At 30.8% G+C, this 16,416-nt stretch overlaps 3 protein-coding genes across 8 annotated transcripts; all 3 read left to right on the top strand.

The window, feature by feature from the left end:
* The first annotated feature begins 3,130 nt into the window (after window positions 1-3,130).
* On the top strand, window positions 3,131-5,679 carry LOC105341383 (uncharacterized). Its single transcript, XM_011447895.4, has 5 exons — window positions 3,131-3,192; window positions 4,099-4,221; window positions 4,373-4,463; window positions 4,599-4,637; window positions 4,874-5,679. Exons 3-5 carry the CDS (start codon window positions 4,399-4,401, stop codon window positions 5,175-5,177), a joined length of 408 nt encoding a protein of 135 aa, XP_011446197.3. The 5' UTR covers window positions 3,131-3,192; window positions 4,099-4,221; window positions 4,373-4,398; the 3' UTR covers window positions 5,178-5,679.
* Window positions 5,680-6,484: 805 nt separating this feature from the next.
* On the top strand, window positions 6,485-10,266 carry LOC105341382 (uncharacterized). Of its 2 annotated transcripts, XR_010714157.1 has the most exons (4): window positions 6,485-6,674; window positions 6,894-6,976; window positions 7,740-7,830; window positions 8,186-10,266. XR_010714157.1 is itself a non-coding variant. In XM_011447893.4 (3 exons), exons 1-3 carry the CDS (start codon window positions 6,647-6,649, stop codon window positions 8,508-8,510), a joined length of 444 nt encoding a protein of 147 aa, XP_011446195.3. In that variant the 5' UTR covers window positions 6,499-6,646; the 3' UTR covers window positions 8,511-10,266. The 2 variants fall into 2 exon arrangements, 1 of the variants encoding a protein (XP_011446195.3); XM_011447893.4 differs by lacking the exon at window positions 6,894-6,976 and having other exon boundaries at window positions 6,499-6,674.
* Window positions 10,267-11,402: 1,136 nt separating this feature from the next.
* On the top strand, window positions 11,403-16,416 carry LOC105341381 (uncharacterized). 5 transcript variants are annotated; one of them, XM_034462339.2, is made up of 9 exons: window positions 11,404-11,540; window positions 13,011-13,183; window positions 13,537-13,672; window positions 14,005-14,097; window positions 14,263-14,355; window positions 14,897-14,926; window positions 15,005-15,046; window positions 15,215-15,287; window positions 15,420-16,415. In XM_034462339.2, the coding sequence occupies exons 1-9, from the start codon at window positions 11,450-11,452 to the stop codon at window positions 15,868-15,870; spliced, it is 1,182 nt and encodes a 393-aa protein (XP_034318230.2). In that variant the 5' UTR covers window positions 11,404-11,449; the 3' UTR covers window positions 15,871-16,415. The 5 variants fall into 5 exon arrangements, with proteins under 5 accessions (XP_034318547.2, XP_034318230.2, XP_065941168.1 ...); XM_034462656.2 differs by lacking the exon at window positions 15,005-15,046 and having other exon boundaries at window positions 11,403-11,540; window positions 15,420-16,416; XM_066085096.1 differs by lacking the exon at window positions 14,263-14,355.

Raw genomic sequence — 16,416 nt, 5'->3', positions numbered from 1 at the left:
GTGAATTTTTACGTATTTGAACTAATAATCATTTTTTTAATTTCTTAATTTGGAATCATGTTATATAATATTGACAGACCAATGAAACCCCTTCCTCCCAGACTGAATTAAACCACCCAGTCTTATAACATTTTGATTTGAAATGGTACAGACAGCGACATATATTCGAAATAAGGTCACATGTATCAACTACCAAGTAATTGTTCCTCAACATTTGCATGACATATATTATAATGGGGCATACAGATATTAGCTTATAAATTGCCTTATAAAATAGCCTATAATTCTATGTGAATTATGCGAAACGGTGAGCCTCTGGAAACATAATTATATAATTGAAATAATGCACATTAAAAACGAAAACATATGGTAGAATATCAGACTTTTATTATAAGTCCAGATTTTAACATCTCCTTAGTCTTAAAACGTATCTTAAATGGACCTTGACACGTTTTTAATGAAAATTTATTTTTATTTTGTAAAACGGTTTACCTGTGCATTTTGAATGAGTGACCAAATATTGAATGTTAGAAGTCAAGTTATACAGGTAAGAGAGATACAGAGGTAATGAATTATTGGAATGTAAACAAAGCTCGAGTCCTATATTTGTTTGCAAAACATATTATAAACAGAAGAAAGCAGCATTTGATTAAAACTTATCCCAATAAAACATAGGTGAACATTAACACGATTGGAGCGTTGTATACAAAATAAAGAATTTCAAACTCTGTTCTTGTTTGTAACTTGATATTTTACTATCAAATTTTGATGAAGAATTAAAATATTCAATTTACAATTCTAAACATTAAAGATGGAAATTAAAAATTAGAAGAACGACCTCAAATCGTGTCGAGGCACGTCTCTTTAACCCATAAATTTTCTGTATAAAATCATGATTTAGAAATAATCTCAACAATCTCAATAAATAATCATTTTCAGTTCTATGAGTTTGCTCATTAAAGAGAGTATTTGTAGTTTAGTTCTTTATCAAATATCTAAATTAATTGCGTACTTGTGCATTTTCAATCTTTGTCGTTGATTCCGCCTTCCGCTTTGGAGTCATATACCCTTTTGCACATCCTATTAATTAATTTATTAAGTTGTGTATAATTGTTTATGAATGAAGTAAATATGGCTTATTATTGTCATCAACACAGAGAAACAAACTTGTATCATGTCAGTGAAAAAATAAACTAAGAAATCTATTTTGTCAATTACATATGTACTATTTTTTGTTACATAGTGGTACATGTATATCAGTTTATTTACATGTAGAAATATAGCCAAAAAGGCAGTAAATAATTGTGCAAAATAATCACTGCCATATCTTCGTAATAGTAAGATCATATGAAGACAAAACTTCGTCGTGAAGAATAGGCGGAACAGACAAAGCGATCATCAAACCCGCGTATTTTCAACGAGGTCTTCCAACCGACTTCAGTTAGAACAAACAAAACTGATTTTAGATAATTATGTAAGGCAAATAATCTCTTGAGTAAATGTCAATGTACAAACGGTCTTAATACCATCGCTGGTATTGAAAATGATGACGACATTTGTGTTTTGGGGAAAATTGGGAATTTTTTATGAAAAAGAATAAACTGTGTGAATCTTGTACGAGTTCATTGTGATTTTAATTGTATCTTGCCTAGGTAACCTTTCTTTGGTGGTGTTTGGGGCCAGGAATGTTACATACAGTCACACAACGAATAATTTCCGAAATCCCGGCCCTTTTATTTTTAAAGTTTCCACCAATCAAAAACCCTCCTGCATCCGAGAAGAAGATAAATTCTTCACCGCGAAGAATAAATTCATTGCGAGAATTGGAAACCAAAAGAATAAAAATTTCATTTTTAAATTGAATTCCCATAAAATCACAATATCAAAGCGCTTTAAGCAGCCTTGCACTTAATTGTTCACTTCCAAAAGTTTTGTTGCAGTTTACAAATATTAATTTTGAAACCTTTTTTTGGAATTGTTTAACTGTTTTGCAAAACATAAATCTGGATTTTCGTGAAGTTTACCTGTTTACAACGAAATCACACGAGTTTTCATGAGTGATTGAAACATAAATTTTGCCACCAGTTCACAACTGTTAAGTGTACGTAGGAGAAATTTGAAATATTTCAAGTGCTCTGATAAATTATTACCGTGTTCGAAGAGGGTTGCGTAATTTTTTAAAAAAGCCATTGAAATTTAAAATTAAAAAAGTTTATTAAGTAGATTTGCATGCAGGAATTAGATTTGATTTGAAACAAAATTTATGATGGCTTTTATTGCAAACTATAAAAAGCCTGTTTATAGTTTCATGTGAATCCACTTTTAATTTCCAGTTAAAATGAACAATATGCGGAAATGCACAGGTAAAAACTCGTGCTCATGTCGTAAAGGCCACTTGGTACTGTAATTGAATAGAAGTATATAGTTTGAAAAGGGACATTGTCCAAAACAAACCAACAGAACAGTTTTGAGACGTCAATGCCTGACACAAATATATGAATTCAGAAATCACACCACCGATGTATCTTGAAGGTAAGTTGAAAAATGTATCGAACGAAGTGCGTGAGAATTCGCAAAGCAGTTCTTGGTATAAACGATATCTGTCGACATAAAGAAAAGAATTTTTTGACGTCATGTATTTGGAATATGAATTTTAGCGAGTAGTTTGCGACTGGAACTTCAAATGTATAAAAACCACCTGAAGATGCATAGATACTAAGATAATAAATGGAGACTGGATACCTCTTGTGTTGACCTATATTGATGATTTTAAGTGAATTTCAGTCGTTTTTGAAAAAGGCACGCTCGCAATTTGGACTGAAAATTTGTAAAAAAAAATATTTTTATACGATGCCTTACTAAGGTCCTAGTAATTTCTAATGGCCAGACATAATTTTATTGTAATTTGTAGAGTAATATTTAAGACATAGAGCTCAGAATTCTGTTGCCATGTTTTTGTGTACATTTATTACAAACAAACAAAACTCATCAAACTAAATGATGAACAAGTGAAAAAAAAACTCTGAAAAAAGAGAAATTCTGATTATTGATATTAAATACATTGCTACTCTCTACACTCATTGTTTTTAACTCAAAAATCTTATTTTCTATTTTAAAAAAACCCAGTCAATTATTCAGAGGACATAACTAAAGTCTCTCGGGCGTTCCTCATACCCACAGTTCAAGAAGGCAGTAAGTTTTTTTCTAAATAATTTTAACAGATTCATGCGTTTTAATTTTTTTTTCAAGTTTATAAAAATCTTTATATGAATAACTCGTAGCTTACATGAACTATACATTAAAAGTTCTATATCATCAAAATACCATTGATGTTTGATAAACATGAAGTATAAGTTTTAATGCTCTCTTCGAAAAAAGCAGGAAGAGCATTGAATTGTTGTGGTTTGCACGTGTTTTTAAATTATATTTAAAAGTGACACATGTACGATTAATCATTTTATTGAAAACTGAACGTTTTAAAGGTTCATAGTCTTAATTTTGGTCAATTTCCTTTTTTCTGTTTTTATTATTTACAATACTTTAGGGATGCATTTCTAATGATCAAATGAAATTTGACAGTCAGTCGCAAGATACAGAGCTCCCAATTCTTTGTCATGTAAGCAAGGCTCGTGCCCTGTATTTGCTTACGTAGGTTCAATAAACCAGTAAAACACTTTTTCAAGCTGATTTGTCTATCTTTTTTTTTTCATTTTAAGCATAAAGAAACTCTCCCTAACGTTTAATACATTCATTTTAGGTCTAAAGGAATTTTTACTTCAACATTCAAAAATGTAAACAAAAGCTTTGTTTACAATGCAAAACATTGTAAGCTCTGTAACTTGCTTATAACTCAACGAATGACGCTTAAATTTTGGTTGCTTCTTAAAAATGCCTTACTGAAGCATAGCATTGTAATGATTAAAATCAGAAAATCATTTTTGATAAAATCGTGACTATGCCCATTAAAGTATACCTGACCATACTAAGCGGTCTATGGATCTCGATATAATATTCAAAATAAAATTAATGATAAAAGGCAAACGTTGTTAGTGAACAATTTAAAAAAAAGTGATGAAAAATGCATTGTTTGCATAGCAGGTACCGCAAATGAATATGCACCAACAAGTACATTGGCCTGGACTAATAAGACAGAGTACGAAACTATAACCACTCGAGAGATCCTCGAAACCATTGATCAAATTGAGTATGCGCCCAAAATAGGTAATCAACTTTGATTCTTATCAGCCTTCTTGGTTGATGTAGGTTTTAAAACATGTAAAATAAAAAGGTGTATGTACATATAAAATTTATCTTAAAATCTGACGGTGTTTTTGTATTGTATTTGCATTTTTTTTTTTACATTTGTTTTAAGATGTGAGTTTGATTTCTTCAATATGTATGTCCACACTTGTTGTTTTGAACATTGCTTTTACTCTTCTGTTCTACCTTGCATGGAGGAAAAGGTAAGATAAAATTCATAACAAAAACTGTTTAAAAGCTTTCCTGTCCGTGTTGAATTTTCAGAATATATGTCATAATACGTCACAATTTCGAATAATAAAGATTTTGTTTAAAAAACTTGTTTTATTGCACCTAAGGAAAAAAGCCACACCTGCAGTTTTACCAAACGACGGAAGGTAAGTGCAATTTTCGGACAATCTTTTGAAGATCATATAGGTAAATAGCAATATTCCGTGGATAAGTTTACTGTTTCATTATTTTAGTATACAAAGGCTTCTTAGCAATTTTTTTTATCGAATTGTATAGAAACTATTTTGAAAAAAAAACCTTCTAACATTGTTCAACTAATACAGATATTGCATCAAAATATGACATTCACATTCTCATATTGTACGATGTTTTCTTTGCAAAGACAAACACAGGACCTGGAAAGTCTCGATGATTTAAATCCATACAGAACCATAGAGATATTAGACAGCCCTAATGAAGGGGTGTACATCAACAGTGAATTGATTGTCCACATGGGGGACGCATGCGCAGAATCTCTGTACGATAGCATCGGTTCCAGAAACACATACTGTTCTTTAGAGGCTGTGCAACCACGTGATCACTTCCGTAGAGACAAGTTTAAGACTCTGACAACTCTGTTTAACATACACTCGCAAGACGTGAGTCGTACTGTTGTTAGCCTAACGAGAAAAGATGTAGCACTATAAAACACAGGAGAAGAATGCTGAGTATAATTGCTCATACTTCTACAATATAGAAAGGACCACAAGCGTATCATGGTTAACAAAACCTGTATTAACATATTATAGAGCAAATGCACGGTAACCTGCATTTTATTATTTAAAATATAAAAACACGTGTTTCGATTTTCAAAAGAACTTATATTTTTTTCTCGGTGTATCTATAGTTGTTCTTTAAAACTGATTAATTATTAGGATTGTTTTATATGCCACTATTTATTGCAAATCTTGTGTACTTTCATATTCAAAACCAGAACCTTTAACAAAATGTTTGAGACATCTTACAGTAATGGAAAATATAAATAGATCGTTTTATTAACTAATTTTGTATTATTTCATTCAAAAGAAATTTAAATATATTAATGATATAGTAAATGATTTTGTATCCAAATGAGCCTACATATATATTATTGTAGCGTGTTAAGATAAATGCATTCATTACAATTAAGCGTTTTAAAAAATCGGACAATGGGGACGGCTACTTTTTTTTTTTTATTAAATACGGGAACATCTTAATCTTAATAATTTTAAACACTTTTTAAAACTGAAAGAAGAACTGTTTAAAAAAGTTTTAAAGAAAGTATGATATTTAGCGGAAAATTATTTTCAACAAGTTAGCATGGATTTGAAATAGCCTATTTCTGAGTGTTCCTATTCTTGTATATATATAGAAATGGCATTTAGGGATGTACTTGATTTGACGGAAGCGGCCTTCTGCAAAAAAAACGCTAAAAAGAATACACAGACATATGTAATATGTTTACAGTAAATGTTTTGTGAGAGAACGTACGAAAAGCATATATATACAAAATTTAATGTGCTTGTAATGCTACATAATGTGGCATCTGTTTTGTTTTATCCTGCTTCGTGCACTTTGCTCAGAAATCCTTATATTTCTTCAAATGTCTCTAATAATTTGATATGAATAATTTCAAGTAATCTGTCAAATTTTTTAAATGATATATTTCAGGCCTCGAACCCCCATGACATTGAACAATCACTTAAAGTTGAACTCCTTTGGCGCTCTCTGTAATGTTTGCCCGAATAAAAAGCTGAAAAGTATTTGTTTTAAGTAACAACTTGAAGAAATATTTAATTTTAAATAATACATTTAGAGCTTGAGTCCTTGATGGAACAATGTAATATAAACGATACTAAATCCGTTTAAAATGACAATGCTCTTACTTATGGTTATGATAATGCATATAGCATTGTTCGATTTAGTTTTTCCAAAAAGTATTTTAATTGAGATTTGAAATAGAATTTGTATTATATTTTTCCATTTAAAATCTAATTTCTATTTGTAAATGCATGCATGCGGAAAAAATAAAAAGTCAAAAGTATCCGTTAAGTAAGAATTCAATGAAAATGTGATGTTATTTCCTTATGAAATAGACATGCTTTGATAGAGGAACTAAGATTTTCCTCATTGACATATGGTTTGGAGGATTAATTCATTCATTGGTAAGTGCTACTTAAACTAATAAATCTATTGACCATATGCCAATAAACGATAATATTGTTATAAATTTATAATATTAAAAAAAAAACCACACTAAATAAAACACACGCACACACACAAAAACAAAACAAAAAAATTTCAAGCTTGTGGAATTATAATCAGATATTTACTAATTAAATCAATTTCTAATATGAATTTCAATAAACAATTATCTTTTCTAGTTTGCCCTGGCTCATTATTTGAATGGCATCGTGCAATGAAACTGTAGAGACGTTATTCACACATCGACAAGGATTTGCTATAGGTATTTGATAAGTACGAAAGACAAATAGAGCCATAAAAAATATTTTTATCTCGTAATTACGAGAAAGGATCTCGTTAATACGAGTTAATTATCTCGTTATCACATGTAAGAGAAAAGATCTCGTTTTTACGAACTTGAATTTTCGTTCAAGTTGAAATTCATTTACAAAAGAATAATATGTTTTTCTAAAATTTGCAACTGTGATTGCTTTATTGATTTTCTTTGCAGATATTTCAAATTACATTAATTGAAAAGAGTATAAAAAGGTTATCATATCATTTTAGATCTTTAGCATAGGTAAAGCCTTTATTCAGAAATCTTAACTCTTTTCCGTTTCACAGAATATTCAACTCATAATTTATTTTGGGACGAAATATCTTATCTACAATGAATTACTTGTATAATTAGATTACCTCTTTTGAAAACTAGACGAAAATCCTTACTACATATAAAGATTAGAGAAAATTTGTTCGAACATCCAATCCTCAAGTTTATGTCCCTTTATTTTAGGAAATAACTAAATAACCCGACATGCAGGTGACATCTTATAAAAAGTCGAAGGGTTTTTGCTTTTTGCACCGAGTCGGCCTCCTTAAAAAAGGCGCATGTAACCATTTTAAAATGACAAATCATAAGAACCATAAGTGTAAATACTGTAGATTTTGTACAATTGCATGAACTTATCTTTTTAATGACGTCATAAATTATGAGGCAGTGATTTCCAATAAAAATACGCCATCGATTGTTATAATTATCCTGTTAGATGATGGAATGTTGACGACGGTATTCCTGTTTGTGCTCATCTTAGCCAACCTAATCCTGACGATCCACTTTTATCTGTCTTGGAGAAGTAGGTATGTGGTTATTTATTGAGTCATGAAGCCAAACAAATCTTAACACAATCGAAAAAGCAGTTACTTTCTGGTATTTTCGAATCAATATTTAACTATTTGAATAGCCCGCGATAAATAAAATTTGTGACAAATAATTTAACGGTAATTCCTTTAGGCTGTTGGAAGAGATGATAGTTCATATTTTCTTATTAGTTGTGAATTTACTTCATAATGATTGAAAGGTAATGCTCTATGTATGAAATGTAATTAAGTAATCATAAGTGTCACAAAAGGTTTAAAACAGGGGAAATGGTAGTATCAGTTGCATTACAAAACATGAATGGGGAGCATAAAAATTGATTTTTTTATTCAACAGACGAAAATACCTGCTTTTACCAAGAGGAATTAAAAGGAAACAGGGTGTCTCTCAAAGGCTACAAGCAGACCCACAAAGAGAAATAAATCCAATCTACGCCGACATTAGAGAATCTTACTTTTCCGACACACACGGAGAAATGTACGCATGTATCGACACCAAGCTTGGGGGTAAGAACACCTACAGAAGACTGAAGGACAAATTCACATGGCGTGGACGGAACAGAGATAAGACGAAAACTCTGACAACGTTGTTTGATATGCATTCACAGGACGTGAATAAAACGGTCAGGCGGTTAGAATCTGAAGAGATTACCACAGAGTGATGTTAACTATGAGTTTCTTCTTTTTTAAACAACGATCATGATGGCATGTGTGGTGCTTTTTCAAATTGTGCAAGTTTTTTTCTAATTGGTAAAATTAGGTGGACCAGTATATGCTTTTCAAACTTAAAGAACAACAAATATTAAAGAAAAAAACCTTTAAGGTCAAGTTCTAGTATATGATTCCAGACTGTCTTTTTGGTGCTAGAGCCATTGTGACGTCATAATTGATTTGATGAATCTTTCCCGTATTTAACGGCTTTAAAGGAATAATGTAGAAAATAAAATATTTTGACATTTTTTGACAAAAATATTTTGATATTCTATATTTAATCGCGGGAAAAGGAATCCAGGTACCTATATTTAATTTGACATCATTTTAAAGAGGAGGTCAAAGGCTTGTTTAATGCCGTTTTTGGAGACACTCTAGGCATTCAAGATATATTTCATTAGTCAAAAATAGACAAAACCCCGAGATTTGTTACTTTTATCCTTCATATAGAAAATGGTTTTTTAAAACATGATTTTTCATTGTGTCTACCAAAAATTTAAGTCCCAGTATCCCCTATGAAACAAAGATATTGTCATGAAGCATCATTGAAAGAATTTCATAAACCTGTAGGTACCTTTCATTTACTAGATCTTGACCTTAAAAGACACCTCTGCATATGGACTTTTTTCGACTGCGGTACAGGATTGATAAGCTTACTTGTTTCTGTTCAGAACGTGGTTGCTTTTTGCTATATCGCCTGGCCTTACTGGGATATTGTTTTGAATTTATTCAGCTTTACGTTATTCATTTGACATATTAATTGATAAAGTTATTAAGATAGCATAATTAATACCATAATTATACTAGTTATCAATGTTATGTGACAAACTTGATCAATCTGGATTTATATAACAAGCGAAAAATCTTCTGAAAAGAGATCATGTGTAGTTTTTATAATTTTTTTGGTACATTAAAATACGTATTCAGAGCACAGCCTAACATGTTAGAAAAATATTTTTTAGTCAGATGATGCTAATTATATATGCAAAGAATTATTTTTAAAAAGAATGATAAAGCCTTTTATACATTCCAACTCTTATAGTGTGTGTCACTTTGCGACATTTCATATGGGAAATAAAGTATGTAAAGGAAACCCTGCCTTACTAAATAAATCTAAAAATAAAATAATAAAATTAATGCATAGTTTTGTGGTTAAGATTAAGGACAATTGAACCAATGATTAAAGATACTTTATACGGTTCCGATCGGACCCAACCTAACAGAAAGTTAACCTCAACTTAACCGTGGGTTTACTTTCTGAGTTTACTCCAGGTTTACTAGAATGGACCCAGAGTAAACCCAAATTAAACCAAGAGTGTACACAGAGAGTAAACCCGCCCAAGAGTATACCCCTGAAAACCGACGCTAACTGTGTATCCGGAATATACAAGGAGCAGGAATTACAGGCAGTAGAATGTTAAGATAAAAGACAGGTCTGCTTCACACTTCAGTACGTACAGTTGACCTCAAAAGCAATTCCCAATTAAACCCAAAGTAAACCCCAAATTTTCAAAAAGCAAACCCAGAATAAACCTCAAGTATACCCCAAAGGAAAACCCGAGGTTCAGTTGGGGTTTACTTTGACGTTAGGTTGGGTCTGATCGGTACTGTACATAATTTGAGGCAGTTATTACCTTACGTTATGTCATTATTTCATTACATGAAATGCCAAGTCTGCCTAACAGCATTAAACTATAGCTATTAATATTATGTGAAGTTGTTATTATATGATGTCTAATATACCATTACGTGGTGTATATACATTTTAACGTTTTTTCAAAACATTATAATGTGATGTCAAAGACCCATTAGGTGAAGTGATATTTTATTAAATTTTCACCCGTTGATACATTGTATTATAAAGGATCCCATCCCGACGTAAAAAGTTGACATTATGCAAAGATACATGTATGTTGACTTCACCTAGCGATTTTCAAAATTGAACAGTATATATGAATTAATGATGCATGCATGAAACAGAGAAGTTGGCACCTTTTCACTTTTTTTTTTTCAAAATAGTTGTTTTAAATATTTGAATTTTGTTTTGGGACACTGATAAAAATTATATTCATGGTCTGAAAGAACAAAATTAAAAGATATGACGTGCGATCTTTAAGGTTTGAAATAAAATAATTTTTTTTTATTTTTCCCAGTTAGCTGCAGTAAGAATATACATGTATAAGAATGTTAAAGACACGTATATGTATATATCATCCATTTCAGTTTAGATTTGTTGTCCCTGTTCGCTCCTCGTTCAGCCTGTTCAGCCATGCGTTTTTTAAATATCGTTTTTAATTTTAAAAATAGGTCAATTAAGAAAAAAAATGGACACAATTAATACAGAAATGAAGGAAGACAATTAAGGTTCATCATATTAAACAATGTATCACATATATTAAGTGGTAATTCCCATCATTCGGATAAGTAAAGATATTTATCCAATATTTTTTTATTCTAGGAACAATGATTTAATTATGTGAACCATCTATATTTTTTAGGAACCTCATTTAAATCCTATGTAAAATGCTATGTGCAACGAAGGCAAATATTCACTAAAAGGATCTTTAACAACCTACACAAGAGTGGTGATATTTCATAATCATAGCTTTAAAAGTTTTAGTTTCATCCCACTGTCAACTTGGCATTTTGAAATGTAAAAAAAAGAGCACGCAGAAAAGAAAAGTAATCTGACAAGCATTAAAAGACACCTGTAACAATATGTCCTTAACATAACAAGTATTTCCTCAACAAAACGGATATACAAAATCAATCTGAGTTTATGTTTTATCTTATTACACTCGAAAAACTTAATTAACTTGATTGGTTTTCAAAATTAAAATACTTAAACAATCTAACGAGGCAATAATAAACACATTATATAGTTACGTTGATGCATATAAAAATAATAGTCGAGGAAGATGCAATCTGTATAGCAATGGAATTGTTAATCCCTGTGATTGTAACAATCATCCTTATCAAAGGTGAGTTTTTACTTTTCTTTGTATATATACATGTATATCTATTCGAAAAAAATAAATTCAAAATACCAATCAAATCTAGAGTAACGAATTTAAAGAATTCAGCAAAGATTAATTACCACTAATTTCTGACTTAGTCTGTTTAAAGTGTACTCCCCTTATAATATCTGTTTTCAAATAACCAACAATTAATATCAAATGTTTATTTCTTAATGAAATTGTTTCTCTGTGTGTGTGTTTTTTATATACATTGCTAGGTGGAATTTTCCGCGTGCAATTGTATATTTTTATTTGACCATTCGACTACCCGTTTAACCTGTTCGATAACTTTTTTAAGTTTAACTTCTACTAACGAGTTTTTCCGCCTTACCTACCAGGCCCGCTCACACTTCATCCTACTTTGTGAGAAGATAGAGATGACTGTTAGATTAAGTGAAGCTTGTTCTATTATAATAGCTGCCAATGTCTAGTAATACTTGTTCAATTGAGTACTTATTCATATGAATATATTGTATGAATTTCTTGTTTATAACATAACGAGTCCATATTAATATGTATTTAATAACATAATTCTAAATATTTGAAGCGTATCCTGAGATCGAATGAATCAATCGTATATGCTTCATGTTTTTCCCATGTCTTGAATAAATTGCACACTGACCCTTACTGGTGTTTTATCTACTGCATGGGTTAATTTTGTAAAAAAAAAAATACCTTTTTAAATGTCTAAATTTATTTAATCCTATCAATCATGAATTTTGTTAGGGTTTGAATACATTCATTTTCTTTAGAACATATTATTTTTTATTGGATCAAAGTTACTGTATATTTCTTATATTACGCGAGTATTTAATTTCGCGATTCAACGGTTTTTCATCAAATCGCGAGAATATTAAATCGCGAATGCCGAAATTTTATCATACTTTCATGTAGATTACATATGTCCAAAAATTAAAAACGAGATTTTAAAATTCGCGAGACGGGTTTCTCGGGATCTTACGTGGATATTAATTCCTCGCATTTTATTAGGAATTTACAGTAATCCTAAGCTCAGACTTTTTTTCTTTATTAATTAAGATTGGTAATTGTTGAGCACGAGTTCAGACAGTAAAAAAGGAAATCTTGAGTCCATTAAACATGTACTTGTTTAACACGTTTACTGAAACAATTACATAACATTTTAAATTTTTATTTCATGCAACAATCTTTGCTATATGAACATGATGGTAATACTAGATTAAGATATAATGAATTGAAGGCTCATAACAGTATAACCACTTCGACAATGTGACGCAACCGTCACTTTTTTCGAGTCTTTACTTACGACAGAGCTTCTGCAACAGTGTCAGTTACATTCTATGTAAAGTTATCATCGTTTTCAATATAAATCCATACAAAAAACCAAATTAAACATAGTAATAGCAGTATAAGGACTTGTAAAGTAACACATTTCATATTATCTCTACCTTTCAGAAAGCGCATGTTTGTGCGAAGATCACTTCAATAAGAAAAAAAGAGTTATATCCATGAAAGATGCCAACTGTACTTGGACATTTGCTGAACCAGAATATAATCGTGTTTGGATGAGAGTATCTGTTCTGCAGACCGACAAGGACAATTCAACAGACTGTCAAAACTATCTGATGGTATATCTACGGATCCAATTATAGTTTCACTGGTTCTTGTTTTATGTACATATACAATTTATTGATTAAAACAAACTTTACCTTTGATTAAGTTTGTAAAAATATCTAAAATTTCATGTTTTTACTTTTCAATGGTTTTATATTTTAAAACTGTTTACTTCCCATTGATTTCCAAAATTTACAATAGAAAACAAACACAGGGGTTTGATGTGGCCATGGGTACCATTTATTTTGATCAAGGCATTGCTTTTGTGAATAAATTGACTTCAAATGTTACATTTAATCTGCTGTTTTGAAGTCAACGTTCTTTAACTATGAGTGATCTTAGTTTTTTGTTTGGTGTTTATTTGAAGCTAGAAGAAATCAAAGACAATAAGAGACATTTGCTTAAGAGATACTGCAATCCGGTGGCTCGTGATTATGTGAAATCGAACTTTAACCAAATCCTTGTGACAGCCAACAATATCAAGTTCAAAATTTCCTGGAACGGTAGTTTTAAATGGGGTTTTTAAGTATAATATACTGTTGTTAATAAATGTTAAACAATACTGAACTGAACAACAAATAATATGTAAATTTGATTTATTCAAATATAGAAGATACTGGAGATAAGATTTAGTTGTTAATTTATGATTAACAGTTTTTAAAAATAAGATTATACAATCTACTAAAAAATAACTTTATTTAGTAACAAATTATTACATAAAATAAAGTTTTACTTTTAGTTACTTTTGTACAATCTGATAATCAGGTTAATAATTTTGTATGAACCAACCTGGTGGTAACATAAATTCATTCTATGACATTCAAATATGCCATAGGTTTAAAGAGAAAGAAGAAAAGCTTTCAGACAGTTGGTTTGCATTCAACCACAGAAAGAACTTCCTTACAGAGAACAAAGGGCATGCTGATAAGTAAACCCTTTATTTTGGCACAATTTGTAATGTTAAAGTCAGAATGATTCATAAAAGTATTTTACGCCAATCAAATAGAAAAAGTTCATTAAGCTATTATCAAGTTAATTCAAATGTGATTTAAACGTAAGATTATATGATATGATAAATGGAAACTACTCGTAGGGTTGGATATAATGAAGTCAAGTTTTGAGACGGCTGATTTGATTTCTTATAAAGAAAAAGCTTCTCTTCAGACTACAAACAGCGTAGAAAAAGGTAAAACTCCTCTTCTGGCGGAGCTTTTCAGTGTTTTAACTGACATTCGTAGTTGATTAAAGCTGATTCGTAAAACATTTTGTCGGCCAAATGTTAAAAGTATGTACGACGTCAAAACAGTGCTTTACTTGGGAATATTTTGTAACGAGTAGTTTTGAAATATGTGTGGATGTCAGGAAGTTCAGCGAGACGTCTCATTGAATATTCCACAAGAGTGCAATGGCTGTATTTTTTGCTTCAAAAAGCTTTTCTCCAAATCTTTGCACCCAATTGAGTTCGGATGATTTATATCTTAAAATGCAGTGCAATATTACCATCCTGATACAATGAACGATAATCAAGAAATAAAAAGTGAAAAAAATGAGGGTGTATTGGATATGAAAAGGAAAAAAATGCATATTTGTGAATTCATGTTTGCTTTATGATGTGTGTTTCGGTTAAAATCTATTCATTAAAATCTCAGAACTTTATTCAGCAAAGATTACGGTTATTCAAAGAATGGGAGCAAAATTGATGCAGTTTTTAATTTTTTTAACAACAGGGAAGACAAAAATAAACAGCTTCCAAAAAGGTAGGGCACTGTCAACGAAATTTTGAAAAAAAAATTGAAAGAACTTTTTAAACAAGTATCTTCAAATTTATATTTCAGAAAAAGCAATTTATGCTGCTATTGAAGAAAACAAATACATAGGTAATTTTCATGGTAGCTTGATAATAAGATGTTTTCGTCATTTAACATGCATACTATCCGCTGACATTTTATTTTAATTCACACTGACCGGAATTTGTAGGTATAATGACTTGCAGCTTCATCTGAAAAAAAAAACCATACAGTCGTCTATTTACTTGTATATTTCAGTTATCGGATCCTCTTCAGGGTTGCTTTTTGTTTTTGTCTTTGGCTTCATCACAAAGAAAATATGCAATAAAAGGTAGAAAGTTATAAGAAAAAATTGCATACATCGATCAAATTTCCATTTTCATCTCATAAATAGTGTTAACGATCAATAATCTTCCCTAGTACTTCTCTACAATAGCATACATATCAAGTTTATATTATCTAGATCAAATCATATTTCAAAAGACCAAACTACCGAAATGAACCCGTCATCTGTGAAGACTGAAAATAAAAATTGTTCTCATGAAAACTCCCAGTCGACATCCAAGAAAACACGAGGAAAACCAAATCTAAAAAAATCGGAATTGAGTGGATCAGACAAGAGCAACAAAATGTTAGGGAAAACTGGTATCATGAGAGGTTATCAGAATAAAGGAGAGACAAACCAGTCCCCGACTCGAAGCCGGAGGAGAGCCGACGACTACAATAAAGAGCATGAATATAGCCTCGCAAATTTCACAGGAGAAGAGGAGGAAGACCACATTTATCAAGAATGTCGTTTTGTAAACAAAGTGGACAATGGAGCTTTCTGCGACGCATACAATACATCAAAGACAGAACATCGCCACTTGTCAGCCTTGTCGTACGAGAGTGCAGAATACATGAATCTGAATTGACCGTTGTTTGTTTGATTTTCTTGAAATTTCAATTTGTAAAGTCCTTTTTCTGCTACACTGATGCGATAAAAATGTTTCTGTGGACAACGATTACATCAAATTCCTAAGTGAAACAACTCTTTTGGCCTGTTGCAAAAACTTTATCTTTGGTGAAATGAATGATATAACTGAAGTTAATTTGTTTAACGAGGGAATATCCTGTACAGACTACTTTTTGTTGTGTGTAAATATTCAACATAATAAGTGTGATGATTTAATTCTTTTAAAAATATGCACATTGTACCATTACATATTTTAGTCAAGCTTATGATTTTGCCATAATTTCTACATGTTGTACATTTGTTACGCATATGAAGAAAGTTTATTGTCAGTTTGTTATCAAATGACAAGTGTTGATTGGTTTGGTTCATTATTTAAAAATGAAATCAGCAGAATCATTCAGAGTATGAGTTGACAAAAGTTACATTTTGTACCATACAATTATGTGAAGTTTTTATAAACCAATACTATTTTAGTTTCAGCTTAAAGCATTAAACTGAAAAAGTT

Source organism: Magallana gigas, chromosome 5, assembly GCF_963853765.1.
Source record: "Magallana gigas chromosome 5, xbMagGiga1.1, whole genome shotgun sequence".
Taxonomy (NCBI): domain Eukaryota; kingdom Metazoa; phylum Mollusca; class Bivalvia; order Ostreida; family Ostreidae; genus Magallana; species Magallana gigas.
The sequence above is the reverse complement of the archived record's forward strand: the minus strand, read 5'-3'. Positions and strand labels throughout refer to the sequence as shown.